The sequence below is a fragment of the Phocoena sinus genome, chromosome 3 (genome assembly GCF_008692025.1).
Source record: "Phocoena sinus isolate mPhoSin1 chromosome 3, mPhoSin1.pri, whole genome shotgun sequence".
NCBI classification, from domain to species: Eukaryota; Metazoa; Chordata; class Mammalia; order Artiodactyla; family Phocoenidae; genus Phocoena; species Phocoena sinus.
The window spans coordinates 143245953-143269258 of record NC_045765.1 but is presented as its reverse complement, the minus strand read 5'-3'; the positions used below and the strand labels follow the sequence as shown (position 1 = coordinate 143269258).

The following is a 23306-nucleotide window of genomic DNA, read 5'->3' as shown; positions in this document are numbered from 1 at the left end:
TAATAAAGGCCATATATGAAAAACCCACAGCAAACATCATACTCAATGGTGAAAAACTTAAAGCATTTCCACTAAGATCAGGAACAAGACAAGGATTTCTGCTCTCACCACTTTTTTTTTTTTTTTTTTTTTTTGCGGTACACGGGCCTCTCACTGTTGTGGCCTCTCCCATTGCGGAGCACAGGCTCTGGATACGCAGGCTCACAGCCATGGCTCACAGGCCCAGCCGCTCCACGGCATGTGGGATCTTCCCAGATCGGGGCACAAACCCGTGTCCCCTGCAACGGCAGGCAAACACTCAACCACAGCGTCACCAGGGAAACCCCTCTCACCACTTTTATTCAACATAGTTTTGGAAGTCCTAGCTATGGCAATCAGAAAAGAAAAAGAAATAAAGGGAATACAAATTGGAAAAGAAGAAGTAAAACTGTCATTGTTTGCAGATGACATGATACTACACATAGAAAATCCTAAAGATGCCACCAGAAAACTACTAGAACTAATCAATGAATTTGGTAAAGTTGCAGGATACAACATTAATGCACAGAAATCTCTGGCATTCCTGTACATCAACAACGAAATATCAGAAAGAGAAATTAAGAAAACAATCCCATTTACCATCACAATAAAAAGAATGAAATATCTAGGAATAAACCTGCCTAAGGAAGCGAAAGACTTATACTCAGAAAACTACAGAACACGGATGAAAGAAATCAAAGATGAAATAAATAGATGGAGGGATATACCATGTTCTTGGATTGGAAGGATCAATATTGTGAAAATGACTATACTACCTAAAGCAATCTACAGATTCAATGCAATCCCTATCAAACTGCCAATGGCATTCTTCACAGAATTAGAACAAAAAATTTTACAATTCGTATGGAAACACAAAAGACCCCAAACAGTCAAAGCAATCTTGAGAAAGAAAAATGGAGTTGGAGGAATCAGGCTCCCTGACTTCAAACTATACCACAAAGCTACAGTAATCAAGACAGTATGGTACTGGCACAAAAACAGAAATATAGATCAATGGTACAGGACAGAATGCCCAGAGATAAACCAATGTACACATGGTCACCTAATTTATGACAAAGGAAGCAAGAACATACAATGGAGAAAGGACAGCCTTTTCAATAAGTGGTGCTGGGAAAACTGGACAGCTACATGTAAAAGAATGTACACCTAGACAAAGTGTACCTAAAGGATGAAATTAGAACATTCCCTAACACCATATACAAAAATAAACTCCAAATGGATTAAAGACCAAAATGTAAGACCAGACACTATAAAACTCTTAGAGGAAAACATAGGAAAAACACTCTTTGACATAAACCACAGCATGATTTTTTTGACCCACTTCCTAGAGTAACAGAAATAAAAACAAACAAAAAAAACCAAATGGGACCTAATTAAGCTTTAAAGCTTTTGCACAGCAAAGGAAACCATAAACAAGACAAAAAAACAACCCTCAGAATGGGAGAAAATATTTGCAAATGAAACAACAGACAAAGGATTAATCTCCAAATTATACAAACAGCTCATGGAGATCAATACCAAGAAAACAAACAATCCAATTAAAAAATGGGCTGGAAGACCTAAATAGACATTTCATCAAGAAAGACATAGAGTTGGCCAAGAGGCACATGGAAAGATTCTCAACATCACTAATTATTAGAGAAATGCAAATCAAAACTACAATGAGGTATCACCTCATGCCTGTCAGAATGGCTATTATCAAAAAGTCTAGAAACAATAAATGCTGGAAATGGTGTGGTGAAATGGGAACCCTCCTGCACTGCTGGTGGGAATGTAAATTGATACAACCACTATGGAAAACAGTATGGAGGTTCCTTAAAAAACTAAAAATAGAACTACCATATGACCCAGCAATCTCATTACTGGGCATATACCTTGAAAATACCATAATTAAAAAACAGACATGTACCACAATGTTCACTGCAGCACTATTCACAATAGCTAGGACATGGAATGAACCTAAATGTCCACCCACAGATGAATGCATAAAGAAGATGTGGCACATATATACAATGGAACATTACTCAGCCATAAAAAGAAACAAAATTGAGTTATTTGTAGTAAGGTGGATGGACCTAGAGTCTGTCATACAAAGTGAAGTACGTCAGAAAGAGAAAAACAAATACCGTATTCTAACGCATATATATGGAATCTAAAATTTTTTTTAAAATGGTACTAATGAACCTAGTTTCAGGGCAGGAATAAAGATGTAGACATAGAGAATGGACTTGAGGACATGGGGTGGGAGGGGGAAGCTGGGCAAAGTGAGAGTAGCATCGACATATATACACTACCGAATGTAAAATAGTTAGCTAGTGGGAAGCAGCAGCATAGCACAGGGAGATCAGCTCAGTGCTTTGCGATGACCTAGAGGGGTGGGATAGGGAGGATGTGAGGGAGGCTCAAGAGGGAGGGGATATGGGGACATATGTATGCATATGGCTGATTTGCTTTGGTGTACAACAGAAACTAACACAGTACTGTGAAGCAATTATACTCCAATAAGGATCTATTAAAAAAATAATCATTCCTACTCCCATATAGTATAAATAAAAAGAAATATACACCTAGACAAAGTGTATCAAAAATGCAAAATAAACCAAACATAAAGAGGAAAACTTTAAAAGGAATAAGAGATAAAACAACAGCAATTAGACAGACAGCACATAGGTATTATAAACTCAGCAATTAGAGGTGTCAGTGGAAAATGGAATAATATCTTTAAAATGCTGAGGGAAATAAGCATCAACCTAGAATTCTGTACTTAGCTATAAGCCGTCACTCACAAATTGTAGTAAAATTAAAACTATTTTCAAAGACTGGGAGAACTTGCTACTAAGACTCTAGTTGAAAGAACGAATAAAGGAAGGAAGAAGAGAACAATCCTCGAAGAAGTGGATGCAAGAAGCAATAATGGCACCGAATAGAAAATGCCAGAGTGCATCTCAGGCAATAAGGACAAGTATTATTTGATGAAACTTGTGTTTTGGTTTCATATATTTATTGTTTACATATGTACACTATTCAATTTACAACTTTTTTTAAAAGAGAAGCAACTGAGGGGAAAGAAACTGGCAAACATGCTGATAAATTCAAATTAGTATTTACCTAAAAAAATACAAGACAGTGCAGTGGTTAAGAATCCACCTGCCAATGCAGGGGACACGGGTTCAAGCCCTGGTCTGGGAAGATCCCACATGCCACAGAGCAACTAAGCCCGTGCACCACAACTACTGAGCCTGCGCTCTAGAGCCCACAAGCCACAACTACTGAGCCCACGAGCCACAACTACTGAAGCCTGCACGCCTAGAGACCATGCTCTGCAACAAGAGAAGCCACCACAATGAGAAGCCCGCACACAGCAACAAAGAGTAGCCCCCGCTCGCCACATCTAGAGAAAGCCCGGGCGCAGCCAACAAAGACCCAACCTAGCCAAAAATAAATAAGTTAAAAACAAAAAAAACGTTTAACAACAACAACAGCAAAAATACAAGACAAAGGAGACTAAGTGGGTGGGTTAAAAACAAGCTAGAACAAAAATACTAGAAAACATTATCAGAGAAAATGTGAAAAGGCATATCAGTGTTAAAAGTCTAAAGTCCTTATATTGTTTGGGAGGTAAATATATTCATCTCAACACTCAACTCTGAATGTTGAAAACTGAAGAATAATCACTAGGAGATTAAAAATAGAATGTACAATTTCTAAACAAATAGGGAAAGAGAGAATATAGAAAACTCAATACAAGAGAAGGAAAGAAAGGACAGAAAGTAAAGAAAAAATAAGGAGTAAATAGGAAGCACAAAATAAGATAATAGAAATAAGCACAAATATATCAGTAATCACAGTAAATGGAAACTGATTATACTTGATGATTAAAACACAAATTATGTAATTATTTAAAAGAATGAAATTTAGCTATATGCTGGATACAGCTACAACATAATCACTCAGCTTGAAAGTAAAGGGATGTCTAATGTACAGGAAATACAGGGAACAGAGGAACATGTTAAATGACACCACAGAGATTCAATTAGCAAATTATAGACTCCAAAAAATACTTAAGGACAAACAACGAGGTTTCTTCAACAAATAAACTAGAAGGGAAAAAGAGAGATAAAGGAGTAACACAGAAGTTAAAGGAAACTTTTAAGCCATCAACCAACTGCCATGTATAGACCTTATCTGGACTCCAACTAGACCAAATAAACTATTTTTTTAAATGAGGCAACTGGCAATAGTTGAACACTAATTAGATACATGACAGTATCAAGACTTTTTAAAAAAGAAATGACAATACTATTATTTTTTAAAAGGAGACCTTATCTTTTAGAGATATATATAAAATATTTATGGATAAAATAATGTGCTGCCTGGAATTTGCTTTAAAATAATTCAGGAAAAGGTAGGAAGAGTGGGTGGGATTGGCCATGAGTTCATAATTGTTAAAGGTGATTGTTGGGTACATGAAGGTCAATTATACTATTCTGTCTGCTATTGAAATATGCTTGAAATTTTCCATTAAAATTTTTAAAAAATAAAAAGTACTAAAACAGATATACCAGGCAAAAGAAAGCAGGAATGGACATATTAATATTAGACAAAATTGACTTTTGAGTCTAAAAAGCATTACTGCGAATAGAGAGCCATTAATGATAAAAGGGACAAAATTCAACAAAAATAATCATCATGAACTATCTTCATTTTATAGCACAGCCTCAACTACATAAAGAAACATTTAACAGAATTATAAAGAGAAATAAATAACTCCACAATCATTGTGGGTAATTTTTAATGCACCCTTCTAAACAGTATAATTTAGAAGTCTGACTATTATATATGTGTGTGTGACTACATATATGAATTTATTTATTTATTTGTTTGTTTGGCTGTGCCGGGTCTTAGTTGCAGCATGTGGGATCTTTGTTGCCACGTGCGGGATCCTCGTTAAGGCATGCAGGATCTTTAGTTGCGACATGTAGGATCTTTAGTTGCAGCACGTGCGCTCTTAGTTGCAGCATGCGGGATCTAGTTCCCTGACAAGGGATTGAACCCAGGCCCCCTGAATTGGGAGTGCAGAGTCTTAACAACTGGACCATCAGGGAAGTCCCCACATATGAAATTTTATGTAGGATTTTATGTAGGAGATGTGTGTGTGTATATATATATAAACCAACATAAAACGCTTATTCTTTTCAAATAAACAGAGAATATTTACAAAAACTGACTGTATATACTGAGGGAAATTTTAACAAATATCTAAGAATGACATTATTATACACTCACCTAATCACAATACAATGAAAATAAAGTACAAAAATATAGCCCAAGCCCCATAATATTTGGAAGCTAAAAACTCCTTTTATGAGCTAAAGAAGAAACCTTAATATAAACTGCTAACTATTTCGATCTGAACACCACCAAAAGATGTAACATATCAACACTCTTATCTGGGTCCTTTCAGAAACATGTTCAGCCTCAAATGCATTTATTAGAAAAAATAAAAAAAGAAAGAATGAAGTTAGGAAAAATCCAACAAGGTAAGGCCCCAAAAGCAGAAAAAATAATAAAGCTAGGAGTAGAAATTTATGAAAAAGAAAATTAAGAAACAATAGAGAGAATCAATGAACTAAAACCTGTTTTTTGGCAAAATGCATTAAACTGCTGACAAGACTCAATGAGAGAATGTAGATATAAACAACTATAGTTACAGTAGAAATTTATTTAAATAACTACCCTAATTCCATTCATTAAGAAACGAAAAAACTTAATACTTCACCATTGCCGTGTCATTTAACCTGAACCTCAAATTCTAGCTCAGCTGATGACCACAGACAAACAAGCACCTCAGCACAAAGCTCTGTGTGACCCTCAGCAGTGTGTGGCCGCGGATGTGGAGTGACAGAAACTAAGGTCCAGCCCACAGTGTCCACCTCTGGTTCAAACGCCAGGGGAGGGTACAGCGTCGGGCTTCTCGGAAAAAACACTGGCCTGAGGTGGAAGCCCTCATCTAAAAATGAGGGGACGGATGGCTTCAGCTCCCATAAGAAAACTATTCCCAGTTCTGGCACACCAAAAAAAAATAGCTATCCTTTCAAAGAAAGGCTTCAGTCCCACCCCCGACCCCTCAACAAACCTTCTTCAGGAATGTGAATGGTTTTTGAAGGCAGTGTTTTTTCAGATTCGGGGCCAGAAGACAGCTCAACGTGATCTACAGGTTCAACCTGTAGAAAAACATGCACAACAAAATAACTGCTACAAATTTTATGGTTTGATAATTTCAAAACATCATAAACGATTTTATGTAGGTTTTACACATTTGTATTAATGCAACAAATGAAAGAACAGGATTAAATCCAATATGAGCTAAATGGTGAGAACTGATGAAGAGGAGTAAATTTTTACTTATTTTGTATCTTAACCGATTTAACCTTTTAAGAGGTTCAGGAAAATTGCATTATAAATTTTACAATGGGGAGGAATGATAACTACCATCTAGACAAAACTTTTCTTTTTTTTACATAGTTCACCTTTATTTTATTTATTTATTTTTTATTGAAGTATAGCTGACTTACAATGTTATACTAGTTTCAGGTGTATAACACAGTAATTCAATATTTTTATACACTACACACCATACAAAGTTATACAATATTATTGACTATTTTCCCTGTGCTGTACATTACATCACCATGACTTATTTCTTTTTTTAAATAAATGGTAGTTTGTACCTCTTAATCCCCTTTACCTATTCGGCCCATCTCCCATCCACCTTCCCTCTGGCAACCACTGGTTTGTTCTCTGTATATATGAGTCTGTTTCTGTTTTATATGTTTATTTGTTTTGTGTTTTAGAAAGTCTCTTCAACAAATGATGTTGGGAAAACTGGACAGCTGCATTTAAAAGAATGAAACCATTTTCACAGACCATTTTCTTACACCATACACAAAAATAAACTCAAACTGGATTAAAGACTTATATGTAAGACCTGAAACCATAAAACTCCTGGAAGAAAACAGGCAGTACGCTCTTTGACATTGGTCTCAGTGATATATTTTTTGGATCTGTCTCCCCAGGCAAGTGCAAGATAGCAAAAATGAACAGAGACTACATCAAACTAAAAAGCTTTTGCACAGCGAAGGAAACCAACAACAAAACAGAAAGGCAATCTACAGACTGGGAGAAAATATTTGCAAATACTATCTTCAATAAGAGATTAATATGTAAAATATTTAAAGAACTCATACAACTCAATATCAAAAAAACAAACAATCCAATTTAAAAATGGGCAGAGGACATGAACATTTTTCCAAAGACAACATACAGATGGCCAACAGACACATGAAAAGGTGCTCAACATCACTAATCATCAAGGAAATGCAAATCAAAACCACAATGAGATATCACCTCATGCCAGACAGAATGGCTATTATCAAAGAGACAAGTATTGACAAGGATGTGGAGAAAAGGGAACTCTTGTGCACTGCTGGTAGGAATGTAAATTAGTGCAGCCACTATGGAAAACAGTATGGAGGTTCTTCAAAAAAAAATAAAAATAGATCTAACATACAATCCAGCAATTCTACTTTGGGGTATTTATCTGAAGAAAACAAAACCTTTCATTTTAAAGATGAGGGAATAAGGCCCAGAGAAATTCAGTGACTTGCAAATCCAGAACATGGAATTGAACCCGTATCTTTAAGGCATGTAGTCGGTGTGTCCACGGTGTCCCTCAGCCTCTTCCAGACCTACAAGCTGTTTTCTTAAACTAAAATGGGCAAGTAAAAATCTTTGTATTTATGTGTGCATTATAATAGGGTGAGAACATTTTAAGGCAGTATGCCAAACCTTTCATTTAAATCAATTCTATTTCCTTCAAAGTAGTCACCTTGGAAGAATAGAGTTTGATCAACCATTTTTAGAACTCTTCTTTTGAAATTGTCTCCCAAGCTTGTGCTACAATTACTAATAACTGTTCCATTAGTAAGTCTTTATTATAGGAACATGATTTTATTTCTGTCAGAATCTAAAAATGAGTGCACGGAGACAGCCATTAAATAAAGTTATCAATTGCCTGCATGCACCAAGCAAAAAACATAATGCCTACCTTCCAGTTTGGAAAGGCTTGGGCCGAGAGGGGACCTGTATCAGAATTTGCGGGAACTTTCAAAAAATACAAGTGTGTGACCTACGCCCTCCTCCTTGCAAAGTCACTCCCCTTCCTCTCTCTCCGCCCCACGCCTTTCAATAGGGCTGGCATGTATATTTTGAAGAAGCATCCCAAGTGATCTTGACATGCACAACTGTCCTTTTATCTAATGACCCAGATCTGTGGAAATTCTTCTTGAAATTCCTCCTCTGGCTTGCTTTCTCCTGAGCATCTTCCCTCCCTCAGATTATTTTCTTAAGCTTTGTTGTTGAATCCCCATCCTTAAAAGTTAGTGCACCCACAGAATTCTGATCTTAACCCACTTTTTCCTTACTCAATATGCTCTCTCTGGGTGAGTGCCCTCACTATTATAATTTGAACTTTCTCCTAACTGATGACTCTAAAATCTGTACCATCACCCCGGATCTAGCTCCTGAGCTCCAGAAGCATCAATAGATATCCAAATGCCTACTAATCTCACAGCACCTCAAATTTCACGTGGCCCTCACTGAAATCTCTGTCTTACGCCTCCCAAAAGACACACACTTCCTCTACCCTAGTTTAGAAAATGACTCCAACATTCACCCAGGCTGGAAATCTGGAGTCTACTGTGAATCTCTGCATTATTCTTCACCTTCCCACAGCCACTCAACCTCTGAACCCTGCTACATCCTCCCTCCATCCCCAGTGCCAAAGTTCAGGTTATTATTATTTCTTGGCTTGGTACTATTCACCAGATCCCAAACACCAATCAATAGACCTGATATAGGGCTTCCCTGGTGGGGCAGTGGTTGAGAGTCCACCTGCCGATGCAGGGGACACGGGTTCGTGCCCGGGTCTGGGAAGATCCCACATACCATGGAGCGGCTGGGCCCGTGAGCCATGGCCGCTGAGCCTGCGCGTTCGGAGCCTGTGCTCCGCAGCGGGAGAGGCCAAAACTGTAAGAGGCCCGCATACCACCAAAAAAAAAAAAAAAAATAGACCTGATATAGAGCTAACTGATTAAGAATCATTTATGAAATTTGTTAATAATACAGATTCCTGGACTCTAACCCAGACCTACCTAAAATCAAAATTTCATAGGTATGGGGCCCATGAGTTTGCACTTCTGACAGTTCCCAAGTTGATTCTAACAAACAGCTAGCCTAGAACTACTGTGACCCAACCAATCTCCCTGTTCCTAGTCTTTTCCTCTCCATTCTATTCACCACATGGCTGCCAGAGTGTCTGATCATATCATTTCAGTGCTTAAAATTCCTCAGTGGTTCCCTATTGCCTGCTTATAGAATAAAATCCTACTCTCTTGGCACAGCAAACAACACTTTCCATCCTTCCCTATCTGTCCTACCTACCTCTCCTGCCAGGCATCTTAAAGCCCAGTCCCATCAACTGCTACCTTCCGCTAACATTGACATAGTTCCCCAAATACTCTATGCCATTCTGCTTTTGCTCACGATGTTTTCATCAGCCCTTGCTCATCGAACTGATGAATATCAATTCATTATCAGTTCAAGAATCACCTCTACGAAGCCTTCTCTGGTGCCATAGCTTCACTTACCTATACAGTCACAACAGGCCATATGTACCTGTGTGTCCTTATAGCACCCTGTTCACATGTATTTTTGGTGCATACATCTAACTTCTTTTATTAGATTCTAAGCTCCTTGAGAGTAGGGACTATGCCTTGTTTACTCTCCTATTCCCAGAACTTAGCACAGGGCCTAGCATGTGGTAGAAGGTCGATAAATGTTTGTTAAAGGAACGAATGATTCATGGGCTCTGGAGAAGTGAACAAGCCAGGAACAAGACTAGATTCAGGTGTAAGTAACATATCTGGCTTTAGATACACTTAATAAACTAGAAAATAAGGGATTTTGAAAGGGATTCCTTGGAATATGGACTTCCAAGGACAACTCTGACACTCAACATTAATTTGGATATAACAGATCTAAACCTGGATTAAAAACAAAAAGGAAAACAACCAAAAAAACACCATAATGTCATTACTTAATAGTAGTCCTGAAACTAACACAACATTGCAAATCAACTACACTCCAATAAAACTTTTAAAAAAAGAACAGTAGTCCTACTTCATATATTTTTTCAGTGTAGTTTCACATACCTTTTAATATGTTTAACCTTAACCTTTTAATAATTGTTAAATGTTTGGATTAAAGAAATGCTATAAACCTAATAAATTTATCTTTTAAAATATCAACATCTTAGCAACCTGGAATATTTGTTAGACATGTCACTGATGGAATTCTTTTCCTGCAAACCAATTTGCATTTCTCAATATAAGGCTTTAACACATTCAAAATATTTTTACCATTTGTTCGTTAACCTTTATTTTATATAAATTTTATTTCCTAAAAAAAAAGACAGGATGCTTGTGCAAAGTAAGTAATTAACGTTTGAGACTTCCTTCCTATTGGTCTAACTACCATGATATACCAATATACATAAACATCAATCTCTTTATTCTGAATACTTTTTAAAGATACAGAAAACTTCTAAGCACTAGTAATCCCACTGTATAAAATATCTGAAAGAAACAGAATTCAAAATATAAGGACAACACTGTTTGTAAAGTTATAAAAATCTTGCCGAAGAAAATGATACTCAATTATGAGCAGGGTTTATCTAAAACCACATTCTGGTTTTGTAATTCATATATTTATTTTCCTGGTAGGAAGCAAGAGTTCACTTCTTAAAAGGTTAACGTTTAAGTGGTTCTCAACTGGGAGTGATTTTGTCTCCCAGGGGACATTTGGCAATGCCTGGAGACATTTTTGATTATTATAGCTGAGGGGAATGCTACTGACAGCTAGTGGGTCAAGACCAGGGATGCTACTAATTATCTTACAATGCATGGGACAAACTCCCACAACAAAGAAATATCTGGCCCAAATGTCAACAATGCTGAGGTTGAGAAACCCTAGCCTAAAGAAACCAAATTTCCCATTATTTTGAAAAATCAAGAGTCTAAAATTATATCACACTACAAATTTAATAAGTAGGTAACAAACAGAAAACTAAAACAAAGACAGCCTACCTTAATACAATGTCGGTCTAGCATGATACGTCTCGGGTAATTCTGCTCTATGTTTTCAGCAATGTTCTGTATTGTTAACAGCTGTTCATCCATTTTCTGAAGCTTTGAGGTGAGATGCTCTAGCCGGCAAGCTGCAGAGCTTGGCGCAGGATGAGTGGTAGACACATCCTGTAGTAGTTCCCACAGAGGGTAATCTGAGGCATCTGACTTTGAGCTTGGTTCCTTGAATTGAAGATCTGGCTTCGGAGTATCTAAATATTAATAAAGGTAATATCAGAATTGACTACAATTAAAACAGAAATAGGGGCTTCCCTGGTGGCGCAGTGGTTGAGAGTCCCACATGCCACAGAGCGGCTGGGCCCGTGGGCCATGGCCGCTGGGCCTGCGCATCCGGAGCCTGTGCTCCGCAGCGGGAGAGGCCACAAAAATGAGAGGCCCGTGTACCGCAAATAAATAAATAAATAACAAAAAAAATCATAGAATAAATTTTTTTTAAATGAAAAAAAAAACCAACCAAAAAACAGAAGTAGGGCTTCCCTGGTGGCGCAGTGGTTGAGAGTCCACCTGCCAACACAGGGGACGTGGGTTCGTGCCCCAGTCAGGGAGGATCCCACATGCCGCGGAGCGGCTGGGCCCGTGAGCCATAGCCGCTGAGCCTGCGCATCTGGAGCCTGTGCTCCGCAACGGGAGAGGCCGCAACAGTGAGAGGCCCGCGTACTGCAAAAAACAACAACAACAACAACAAAAAAAACAGAAGTAGATGCAGATCTACTTTTTTGAAGACCTCATTTTAAGTCAACATAACATTCCCTTCCAAATCAGTTTTAACTTAATATACTTAGAAATACCATTTCAGCTTCTTGACTTCTGAGATTTGTCTTTGTTGTGAGATAAGAATACATAACAGTGTTACCATTACCACAAAGTTCCATATACAATGCAATTTGAATGTTACTTTTATCTTCTGCTACAAAAATACACTTCATCAAAAAGCAACCTTACAATTTTTATGACTTTTTAAAACTCTCCTTGAAAACCAACAATGTCACACAGTAAAACCTAGGTCCAATGTTGGCCATTACTGCTTCTACGTGGGCTCTTAGGCAAACATTAAACCTCCCAAGGCCCATATCAAAGCCAATGACTGACTCTACTCTTAAGCCCAACTGATTGTTGTCACGAATTTAAAACACTTTTGGCTTCTGGGTCTTCTCCTCCCTATCTCGCTCTCCCTTCTCAGTTGTCGTCTTGGTCTTCCCTTCCGCCACCCACTCCTTTTACCCTTCAGTATTTCCAGGGCGCCAGTCTCAGCTCACGTCTCTTCTCACTTAACCCACCCTCTCTGGGTGAGGTCTCAGATGCACTGCTGACTCTCGCATCCAAATGGCACTCTTTCTGAGCTCCAGCCCTTAAATCCATCTGTATGCTGGTCATCTCAGTTAGGCTGTCCCCAAAGCACATAAAACCAAACTCATCACTTCAGCCCATTCACCTTGCTCCTTCCCCGATTCCCCAGCTCAGGGAGTAAGCACTATCATTCACCCAGCTTCCCAAGCCAGAGGCCTGAGACACATTCGAGGTTCTTCCTTCCTTCAGTTCCAACGTGACACCAAATATTGAGGATCCACGTACCTATCATCTCCTCATTCCTACTACCAGTGCTTAGCTGAAGCTTTCACAACCAATGGACCCCAAACAGTATCCTTATCTCTAACTTATTTCACTTCTCTCTAGCCCAACTTCCACACAGGCCCTAGAGAGATCTTTTAAAACCCAAATCTGGTATTTTTCCTTTTCTACCTGAAATCCTTCAGCGTTTCTCTAATGCCTTCACCTTAAAAGTTCAAATGTCTCAGTATGAGAGACAATGGCATTGTCTTCCCTTGGCCTACCTATCCAGCTCATTTCTCGCTATTTCTTTAAAAAACAAAAATTCCAAGCACACTGAACTTTAATTTTCTCAAACTCAGCAAGCTCCATCAAACCTCTGAGTCACTGCACAATCTATTCTCTCCATCTGTATGCACCTTTCCCTCGCTAGATCCTACTTTTAAGATTCCATTTAGGTGGCTCTCCCCTAAATAGCCCAAATCCTCCCCAGATATGGATTAGATGCTATTTTTCCCAACAGTCTCATCCTTATCGCTGTAACTGCACTTACCATGCTGTATCATAATCATCTCTTTACTTCCCTGCCTTCCTTCCCCCCATGTATGAGCCCAAGGACACAGAGCCTGGTATTACTCTCTTCTTCAGTCCCAATATATTGTCCCTAACTTAGTGTTGAGTGAATGAAGAGTTGGTCAAATGAGGATTATGATGCCTGTCCTACCTAACTCACAGAGGTTTTGTGAAGATCAAATTATCCAACAAAATACTCTGAAAACTGTGGACTACTAAACAAATGTTAAGTAGTGATTATATTTCAGTCCCAGTCTAAGGAGAAGCTTCCCATGAGAAGATAAAGGTAAATTCCAGTGTTGGCAATAGCAGTCACATAATCTTTCCCTACCTGTTTTGGCCCTACCCTTTTTTGAGCTTGACTCTCACAGTACTTTGCCACCTATCCTTCTTGTTTCTTGGCAGCCTGCAGTATCTCCCTTATTCACGCAGGAAAGAATCTGGTGTGCAAACTTCAAGTAGAATATACAGCAAAAAAGAGATGGATGTGCTCAAAATCTGGAATGGCTTACATACATAATGAAACTAGTTTCCCTTCCTATGGAGAAACTGTTCCACTCTCACTGACTAACTGGAAAAAAATCACTTAGGAGATGATTTAAAATACTGAGTTCCACTGACCCTGCAATGCTCTCCCTCTGCCTAGCAAAGCTCTGCTTGCTGTTACTGATAGTATTCCTGTTGGAGATGGTTTCTAAAATAGTAAGCTACTGTCATTCAAAATGGTGAGGTCTCACTAAAACAGAAATGTATTGTTTGTTTGGCTTTTGCTTTTGTTTTAAATACCTAAGAACCCTGTCCCTCCCTTCTCCCAGCCTTTTCTTATAATACAAATCCCACTCAACTCTACTGTGACTATATTCTGACTCTTTAAAGTATACTATGTATACCATGATGGAATTTAATTTCACAATATAAAACTCTTCCTTTTAAATTGGCATTTTTAAGTTCTCTTTAGTAATAGTAGAAGGGTCCACTGACATATTTTCATGACTGATCTCCTCAGAGAAGGATCTTCCAAAAGGTTGAATACAGACTTGATCTCACTGATGGAGGAAATTAACCTGTAGCTTATAGTCATTTTAAATGCTGTCCTAAGATATTCTGAGGTCACAGGGAGATCAGTCCGGTTCTAGTTTGTCAGAAGTTCAAAAGTCAAGTTGGTGTGAAAATGAAGGGAAACGAACAGGGTACTTAAGTAGTCGCAGGCATTTGGCTAGATGCAACCCTCATGACAACTCTACGAAGTTGTATCCTACAGAGATACAAGTGAGGATCAGATAAAGTTAATTACCTGCAAAAAGTCTCCAAGCTATTAAGTAACAGGGCTGAGACTGAAAGCCAGGTCTGTTCTATTTGAATCTACTGATAAAAGCCAAGGTCTTTTCATTTCCCCCACACACTTCCCCAGCCTGAAAGACTGTCAGCTTCAGATATCCTCCCTCCACTACCCATGCACCTAGCAGTCCCATGGCAGGGGAGAGAGAGGACAAAGCCTTCAAAATCTGAAATGCTGGTACTTATTGTATACACAGCTGTAATACACATGCTCTAATACATCCTAAGGTGAAGTTTCCCTGCTACCCATCCCTTCCTTGCTCCTCACATCTCCTGAGTGTCTGCTGTTGATGCACAATGAAAAGGCAGTGCTGGACTTTGCACCCAAGCAGCTGATGACCACAAGGATAGGTCCATTCCTCCCAACAGTTGTGGAAGCCAGAAGAGGCATTAGGTCTCTGCTGCAGGAAGTCTGATTACATACTAGATTAATCTAATGATTCACAGCATGTAATAAGTTTAGGTTTTGGAGAAACATTCTTCTAAATCTTGCAAATATTTTACAATAATGCAACCTGATTTATGACTATAAAACTGAATATTTTACTAATAAAGTACTATTGGCTACCAAGCCTGTGTATTTTCTATGTGCTATTCTAGAACTTCCCACCTTCTAAAATATGAGAATTCCTTTTTAACACCAAAACACTCATGAAATTCCACAGGATATTTATTTTTAGCCTCATTAATTGAGAAAAGACATATGCACAAACAGATCTGTAGTTTCCTTGCACAATATTCCTGGGTCCCAGGCTTGGAACCATGACTCTATCTCATTTACCTATCTGCCCCTACTCTCCTTAGCAAGGGAAAAACCCTTTTTCTGGTTTCCTCTGCAGTGATCAAGTTTTAGTGCTTATTTCTAATATAACGGTAATTCAGAGAAAGGGGAAAGTTATGCTATAAATCTAGGGCATTCACCTTTGTCCTGCTGTATGTCTGATGGTGGAGGTGAGGTGATGCAAGGCTCCTTCACTTCTGGAATGCCTGCTCTCCAGCTTCTTCCATCCAGAAAGGTTGGAGACACTTCTGCAGGTTTAAAAAATAAATCCATAGCAGAATTGCCAGATTCTATCAAGAAAAGAAAGGCATAAAAAGATTGATTCTAAACTTATAAACAAGGTATTTAAAAGATTAATAGAACATTTCTAAATGTGAATATAAACATCTAAAATTACAGTGAATTTGGACTTCCCTGGTGGCACAGTGGTTGAGAATCCACCTGCCAATGCAGGGGACATGGGCTCGAGCCCTGGTCCAGGAAGTTCCCACATACCATGGAGCAACTGGGCCCATGTGCCACAGCTACTTAGCCTGTGCTCTAGAGCCCGCAAGCCACAACTACTGAGCCCACGTGCCTGGAACCCATGCTCCGCAACAAGAGAGACCACTGCAGTGAGAAGCCCACACACTGCAACGAACAGTCGCTCCCGCTCGCCACAACTAGAGGAGGCCTGTACGTAGCAACAAAGATCCAACATAGCCAAAAATAAATAAATAAATCAATAAATACATTTATTAAAAAAATAAAATAAAATTACAGTGGATTTGGAGGAGGAGAGCTAAGAGACATAAGTAGGGGTAACAATGCTATATTAAAGAATTTTTCAAAATGTTTTAAATTTATTTTAAAAGTAGAAAAAATTATTACCTTGACCCTTAAAATTGTGCAGGGGAAGAGCATTAGTAACTGAAGCTGCCATGTAATGTAGTTCTGCAGAAGATGGGACTTCTAGACGATCGCTTTGCTGTTTGATACTATTATCATCTGAAGGCTCTTCTCTAACAGGTAACTTGTGTAGATCATCAGCTTCAATGTCAATCACATTTATGTAAGTGTGCCCAATCTGAACCAAAACACACAAAATCAAAGAGGGTTACATTCTTTTTACTTCTAGTACGGCCACTCTACCCTACCCCTGCCCCAAAAAGGTTTAATTCTCAAGGCAAGAAGAGCTTATATAAGCCTAACTTAGGGCAAACTTCAGGAAGTATGTGTGATGGTTTTGGTTTACAGTATTTGGGGGCACAATATTTAAATTTTAAGCTAATTTTTGACCTTTCCAACAAATCTATGTAGATGAGATTTTTGGCCTCATTTCACCTATACAACTGAATAATGCAGATGACCATAATAAAATTTAGCACAAAGGTATTATTAAAACTTCCAAATTTAGTACCGTTTCACTTGCTGAAGGTGACAGAGGTTTCTCTGATATTTCAGTGGAAAGTTTGAGATTCAGATATACATTTGGTGCCAAAAGTTGAGGAACACTGAAAGATTCATGTTCTAAAAATAAGAAAAATCAGGATAGTAAAAAAATCTGTAAATAGCTCTATGTCATTAACTTGGTAAGAAAAAGTTAGCAACAAACAACATTAAAGACATTTGTTGGACGGACTTCCCTGGTGGCGCAGTGGTTAAGAATCCACCTGCCAATGCAGGGAACACGGGTTCAATTCCTGGTCCAGGAAGATCCCACATGCTGCGGAGCAACTAAGCCCGTGCACCACAATTACCGAGCCTGTGCTCTAGAGTCCGCGAGCCACAACTACTGAGCATGCGTATCACAACTACTGAAGCCCGCGCACCCTAGAGCCTGCGTGCCGCAACTACTGAGCCCACACACTGCAGCTACTGACACCCGCGTGCCCTAGGGACCGTGCTCTGCAACAAGAGAAGCCACTGCAGTGAGAAGGCTGCACACCACAACAAAAAGTAGCCCCTGCTCGCTGCAACTAGAGAAAGCCTGCGCACAGCAAAGAAGACACAACGCAACCAAAAAAAAAAAAAAAGGATATTTGTTGAAAATCTAAGTAGAAGTTTCATAGGTATAAATAAATTAAAGCAAATTGTATTCTATTCTAAGGGCAAATTACTCTAGAATAATTCAGAATTGATGCATATTGACTATTGCTTTTCTCATATGAATGGCTCACAAGAATAATGAAATATCTAAGTCATACCAAGAACATGCTATAATTTCATTTTTCAATTTCAGATATATTAAGTCAGTTCTGCTTGCTTAAAATTTCAATAAAACTAGGCTTTAGGAAATTAATCTTAACTAATTTATTTTTTTACTTTCCACAGTTTCTTGTTGCTTGTTCGCTTGTTTAACCAGCTTTATGGAGATGTAATTCACCTGCTTTAAAAATGTACAATTCAGTAGTTCTTAGTATATATAAAGACCATAGCTAAATTTTACCACTTAAAATGTTTAATATCTTAATTTTACAAAAGTCATTAGCTTCTTATTCAAAACAATATAGAAGCCTGTCACAATAAGTCAGCAGTCTAACTCTGTGACTTTTGTCCTACAACTCTAATCTTATTTCCTAGCATTGTATTTTTTTCCCCTAGCATTGCATTTTTAATAGAACATTACTTTCAAATTTCACAAGCAAAATATAACTCGTTGCAATACTGAGTACTGGAAACTTGGCACCAAGGCTTGAATTTAAACCACGTGACAACCAAAAAACTAGAAAAAAAGGGCTTCCCTGGTGGCACAGTGGTTAAGAATCCACCTGCCAATGCAGGGGACACAGACAGGTTCGAGTCCTGGTCCAGGAAGATCCCCCTATGCCGTGGAGCAACTAAGCCCATGCGCCACAACTGCTGAGTCTGTGCTCTAGAGCCCACAAGCCACAACTACTGAGCCCATGTGCTACAACAACTGAAGCCCGCGTGCCAAGAGCCCATGCTCTGCAACAAGAGAAGCCACCGCAATGAGAACCCGACGCACTGCAACGAGAGTAGCCCCTGCTTGCCGCAACTATAGAGAAAGCCCGTGTGCAGCAACGAAGACCAAATGCAGCCAAAAATAAATGAATAAAATAAATAAATTTTTTTAAAAACTAGAAAAAAAGAAAGTGAAAATACTTAAATTATCATTCTATCTCTATTAAATCAATTGATTGGTTTAACTGCTTTTTTTTTATGGGGGTCGGTAACTCCTGTTTCAGCCGTCATGCAGACATAACCTTTAACTAGTCATGGTGTTCTCAGAAAAAAAAAGAAAAAAATCACACCTGATGAGGAAGAAATGATTTGCTGATTTTTATGACATTCAGAAACAACTTCTTGAGAACCAGCATCTTTATCTTGTAGTCAATTAGGAGATTTGGGACAAAAAGAGAAAACAGAAAAAGGATTTCACAAGCACAGAAAAAATTAAATATACAAGTGCAGATTTTTATATATTGTGTATAAAATGTGGTAGAAAAGTAGACAGCTTAAGAATTTAATTTTTAATTAATATGATAATTTTAGATTTTATTATTATTTATATCCTGGGCCTGATCACCTGAATGAATAACAAACTTCTAGCAAATAGGCTGCTGACTTTAGAAGACTACAGAGCAGTCAAGTACCTCCTAGGCTTTCTCAAAGATACATTTAAGAATGTTTCTCAAATGCACACTCACCATTTGCATCAAAAAAATCTTATCAAAAAAAAACTTGTACATGCTCAACCTCATTCAGAAAGAAATAAAAATTAAAATAACAGAGGCCTTTTTCTTTAATCTACTGGATTGGTAAAGGGTAAAAGAGTTAGCTAAATCATAGTGATGAACAACGACAACAAAAAAGGCTCTATGCAAGAAGTTACTCACTGAAGCATCATTCATAGGAGAAAAATACTGGAAACCACCTAATACATTCATTCATTACATTAATGAAGAAGTCTGTCAGGCAAAATTCCAAATAATAGCTCCTCCAACATTTATTTCCTCTATTTTTGGACACAGTTACATATATTCTTCCCACACTAAACCCAATCTAGTCCTTCTCTTCCTAACTCAACTTCAGTAGCCATGGCTTCAGGCCTCTCAATCTTAGGCATAAAATTCTAGTAAAGTCAATTATGGCACAGAGAACCCAAATTCAAAATGTTATTTCTACCAGGACTTCCCTGGCGGTCCAGTGGTTAAGACTCCGCTCTTCCAATGCAGTGGGTGCGGTTCAATCCCTGGTCAGGGAACTAAGATCCTACATACTGCATGGCGCAGCCAAAAAATAAAAAATTTTAGAATATATATTATTTCTACTGATTTAGGATGTAGTCCATGGCATTTTTAAACAAATACCTATTACGTTTTAATAAAGTTACCATAAATTCAATTTAAAATTTAGTTTTAGTTTAAAATGTGTAAAGTATATACCAGGGCTGGGGACAAGAAGCTGGGATGAGTAACTAATATCACATAATTTTATTCATTTATTTTTTACTTAAATATTTATTTATTTGGCCGCGCTGGGTCTTAGTTGCGCCATGCAGAATCTTCATTGCCATGTGCGGGACCTTTAGTTACAGCATGCAGGATCTTTAGTTGAGGAATGAGGGATCTTTAGTTGTGGCATGCAGGATCTCTCAGTTGAGGCATTCGGGATTTAGTTCCATGACCAGGGATTGAACACAGGCCCCCTGCATTGGTAGTGTGGAGTCTTAACCACTGGACCACCAGGGAAGTCCCTATCACATAATTTTAAATTCCCTTTAAATCACTGTTTTGAAAAAAAAGTTGAGATATATTAAATATTGCAAAATGTAATGAATTTTAAAAATTAAAGTGAAATAGCATTTTACCTGGGTCTGTATTTGTACTTGCATCCTGACATCCTTTAACTTTCTTTTTTACAGAGGCCATGAAATGCAATCCAGCTGAAGTATTAACATTATCCTGGAGTTTTTCTTAAATATAACAACAAAACATTGGAAGCAATCATTGAGAAGCCAATATATTACCAGGAGCCCAGAAGCAGAGTACCTAACTCAAGGGAGGTGAGGAATTCAGTGTCAAGATGTTACCAAAATGGACTTTCTGAGTGAAGTGGTATCTAAGTCGACCCTCACAGGCAGCTCAGTAGAATTAAAACCAAAATTGTGAAGGACTCTGTATGCCCAGGCTAGAAACCTATTCTTCTGACTGATGAAGATCCAGTAGAAGTTGTTGAGCAGGGAAATGATATGGTCAGACGGATGTTCCAGAGAAACCACCCCAGCCAGTGTGTGAAAATAAATTTGAGTGGATAAAATTAAAGTAAGGCAATCAGATAGATGAGGCTGCTGCAGCAGTTCAAATAAGTACCTAGTAATGGTGAGGAATAGAGGAGAGAGGATAAATTTTAGAATTACAACGGTAGTAAAACAGGCAAGAACTGGCTACTGACTGGTTGAGAGGGGGAAGGGGAAAGCAGAACTCAGAATAATATGTGTTTTGATGTTAAGTTGGTAGTGACACAAATGGAGATAGAGAACACAGAAGAACAAACCAGTTGGTAGGGAAGGGATAATGAATTCAGACTGCACATGCTGTACCTGAGGTAATTTCCACCCTGGAGGAAACATTCAGCAGGAAGTAGAATCAAAGTCCAAAGACTATTATGGGAGTTTAGGTTTTGATGTGGATATTCCTGGGAGAGTACCCAGGGAGTCTAAGTAGAATAAAAGAGTATCAATGATGGCACTTGGTAGTATAATAAAAAATATTTATATTTGGTCTTTGTCCTTGGTTCCAGGAACAAAACTCCTTACACCCTTGGATTTTCCTGAGTGGTAGGAGTATGTTTTGTTATTCATGATGAGCCCCTTTTAATCATATTTGAGTTTAGGCTAATGACTCCTGGCAGGCCCCTAGATAGTTTCAGGATGGGTGCTGGTCACCAGAGGAACCAACTATCAGCCCCGCCTTACTCCCACCTCCACGGAAGGGAGAGCAGCTGGAGTTCAATCACCAATGGCCAATGATGTACTCAATCATGCCTATGTAATGAAATTTCAGTAAAAACCCTGAGACAACGAGGCTAAGGGGGCTTCTAGGTTGATGATTAAGTGGATGTGCTGGGAATTGGTGCACCCAGAAAGGGTGTGGGAGCTCTGTGTCCTCAAACCCCATACCTTGCCCTATGCATCTCTCCCATTTGGCTGTTCCTGAGCTGTATCCTTTATAATGAAACTGTAACCACAAATAAAGTGCTTTTGTGAGTTCTAGAGTTGTTCTAGAGAATTAGTAAACCTGCTGGTAGGGGGTGGGGGTGTCATGGGAATCCCTGAATTTATATGTGACCAGACAAAAATGCAGGTGTTGGGGGACCCCATTTGCAGCTGGTGTCTAAAGGAAATAGGGAGTCTTTTGGGACTGATTCCTTAACCTCTGGGGTCTGTGCTAACTCTAGGTTATTAGTGTTAGAATGGAATTGAATTATAGGACACCCAGTAGATGTCACAGAATTGGAGAATTGTTGTTGTTTGGAATGACACAATATACATTCACTGGAGTACTACGCAGTCATTTTAAATGACATTGCAGAAGAATATCTAGTAAAATGGGAAGATATATACCTTAATACTAGTATGTAAAAACAAGTAAGTTATAAACAAGTAGAGGAGGTATTCTTTTTATATATAAATATATATATATATACACACACACATATATAATTTATAGATATATAGAGAGTAGGGATATTCAGAAAATAAACTCTAGAAGAATATTAACACTGGTTATCTCTAGACAGAAGGATTATTGGAGATTTTAATATTGGTCTTATTTTCTACTTGCATTTTCTAAATCTTCTCCAGTGAATATGTACCACCTTTGTGAAGAGAAAGAATGTTATCAAGAATGAAAAAGAAAATGGTTTTAAGACAAGTGTGTGGAAAAGAAGAACACCAGACAGATTAAGCAGCTGAGAAACAGAAGCTAAGCAGGTCAGTGAGGAGACAACTGCTCAGCACGCAGAGGCCTGATGCTGGGTCGTGGCACCAAAAAAGGGAGGGAGCACCAGGCCAAGGATTATGTGAAGGAATGGGGTAACAGATGTGAGGGATAAATCAGGGGTGACTTCCAAGGTAAAAATCTTGTCCAATCAAATGAGTGGTGATATCACTAATGGGAAAATGCCAGTTTAAAATGTGGACATTGGGCTTCCCTGGTGGCGCAGTGGTTGAGAGTCCGCCTGCCAATGCAGGGGACATGGGTTCGTGCCCCGGTCCAGGAGGATCCCACATGCCGCGGAGCGGCTGGGCCCGTGAATCATGGCCGCTGAGCCTGCGCATCCAGAGCCTGTGCTCCGCAACGGGAGAGGCCCCAGCAGTGAGAGGCCCGCGTACCACAAAAAAAAAAAAAAAAAAAATGTGGACATGTTTTTTTTGTTTTTGTTTTGGCCACGCCATGCAGCTTGTGGGATCTCAGTTTCCCGACTAGGAATTGAACCCAGGGCCACCACAGTGAAAGCCCAGAATCCTAACCATTAGGCCACCAAAGAACTCCCGTGAACATGTTGAATTTAAGGGGAAAGTAGAAAAGAAAGAGGGGGAAGATGTATATTTGAATGTCATCAAAAAAATTTAAGAGCTGAAGTCATGAGAGTGAATGGTTGCAGAGGCACAAGAGTGTTTGTGTGTATATGTGTGAAAAATACTGAAGAGAAAGGCTGGAGAACATGCACATTCAGTGGCAAGAAATGAATTGACCAATTCAAGAAAGAAAAGAATTTACTATCTATGAACAAGTTCTTTTTTCTGAACTGATTCC

At 38.7% G+C, this 23306-nt stretch overlaps 1 protein-coding gene across 1 annotated transcript in view; it reads right to left on the bottom strand.

Annotated features, from left to right (window-relative positions):
- Positions 1 to 23306, bottom strand: part of CPLANE1 (ciliogenesis and planar polarity effector 1) — a 137651-nt gene that overhangs the window by 49329 nt on the left and 65016 nt on the right. The window contains 6 exon segments of the mRNA XM_032626907.1: positions 6176 to 6263; positions 11244 to 11494; positions 15684 to 15833; positions 16414 to 16609; positions 16943 to 17052; positions 20357 to 20461. Of these exon segments, the coding sequence (XP_032482798.1) occupies positions 6176 to 6263; positions 11244 to 11494; positions 15684 to 15833; positions 16414 to 16609; positions 16943 to 17052; positions 20357 to 20461 (900 nt within the window).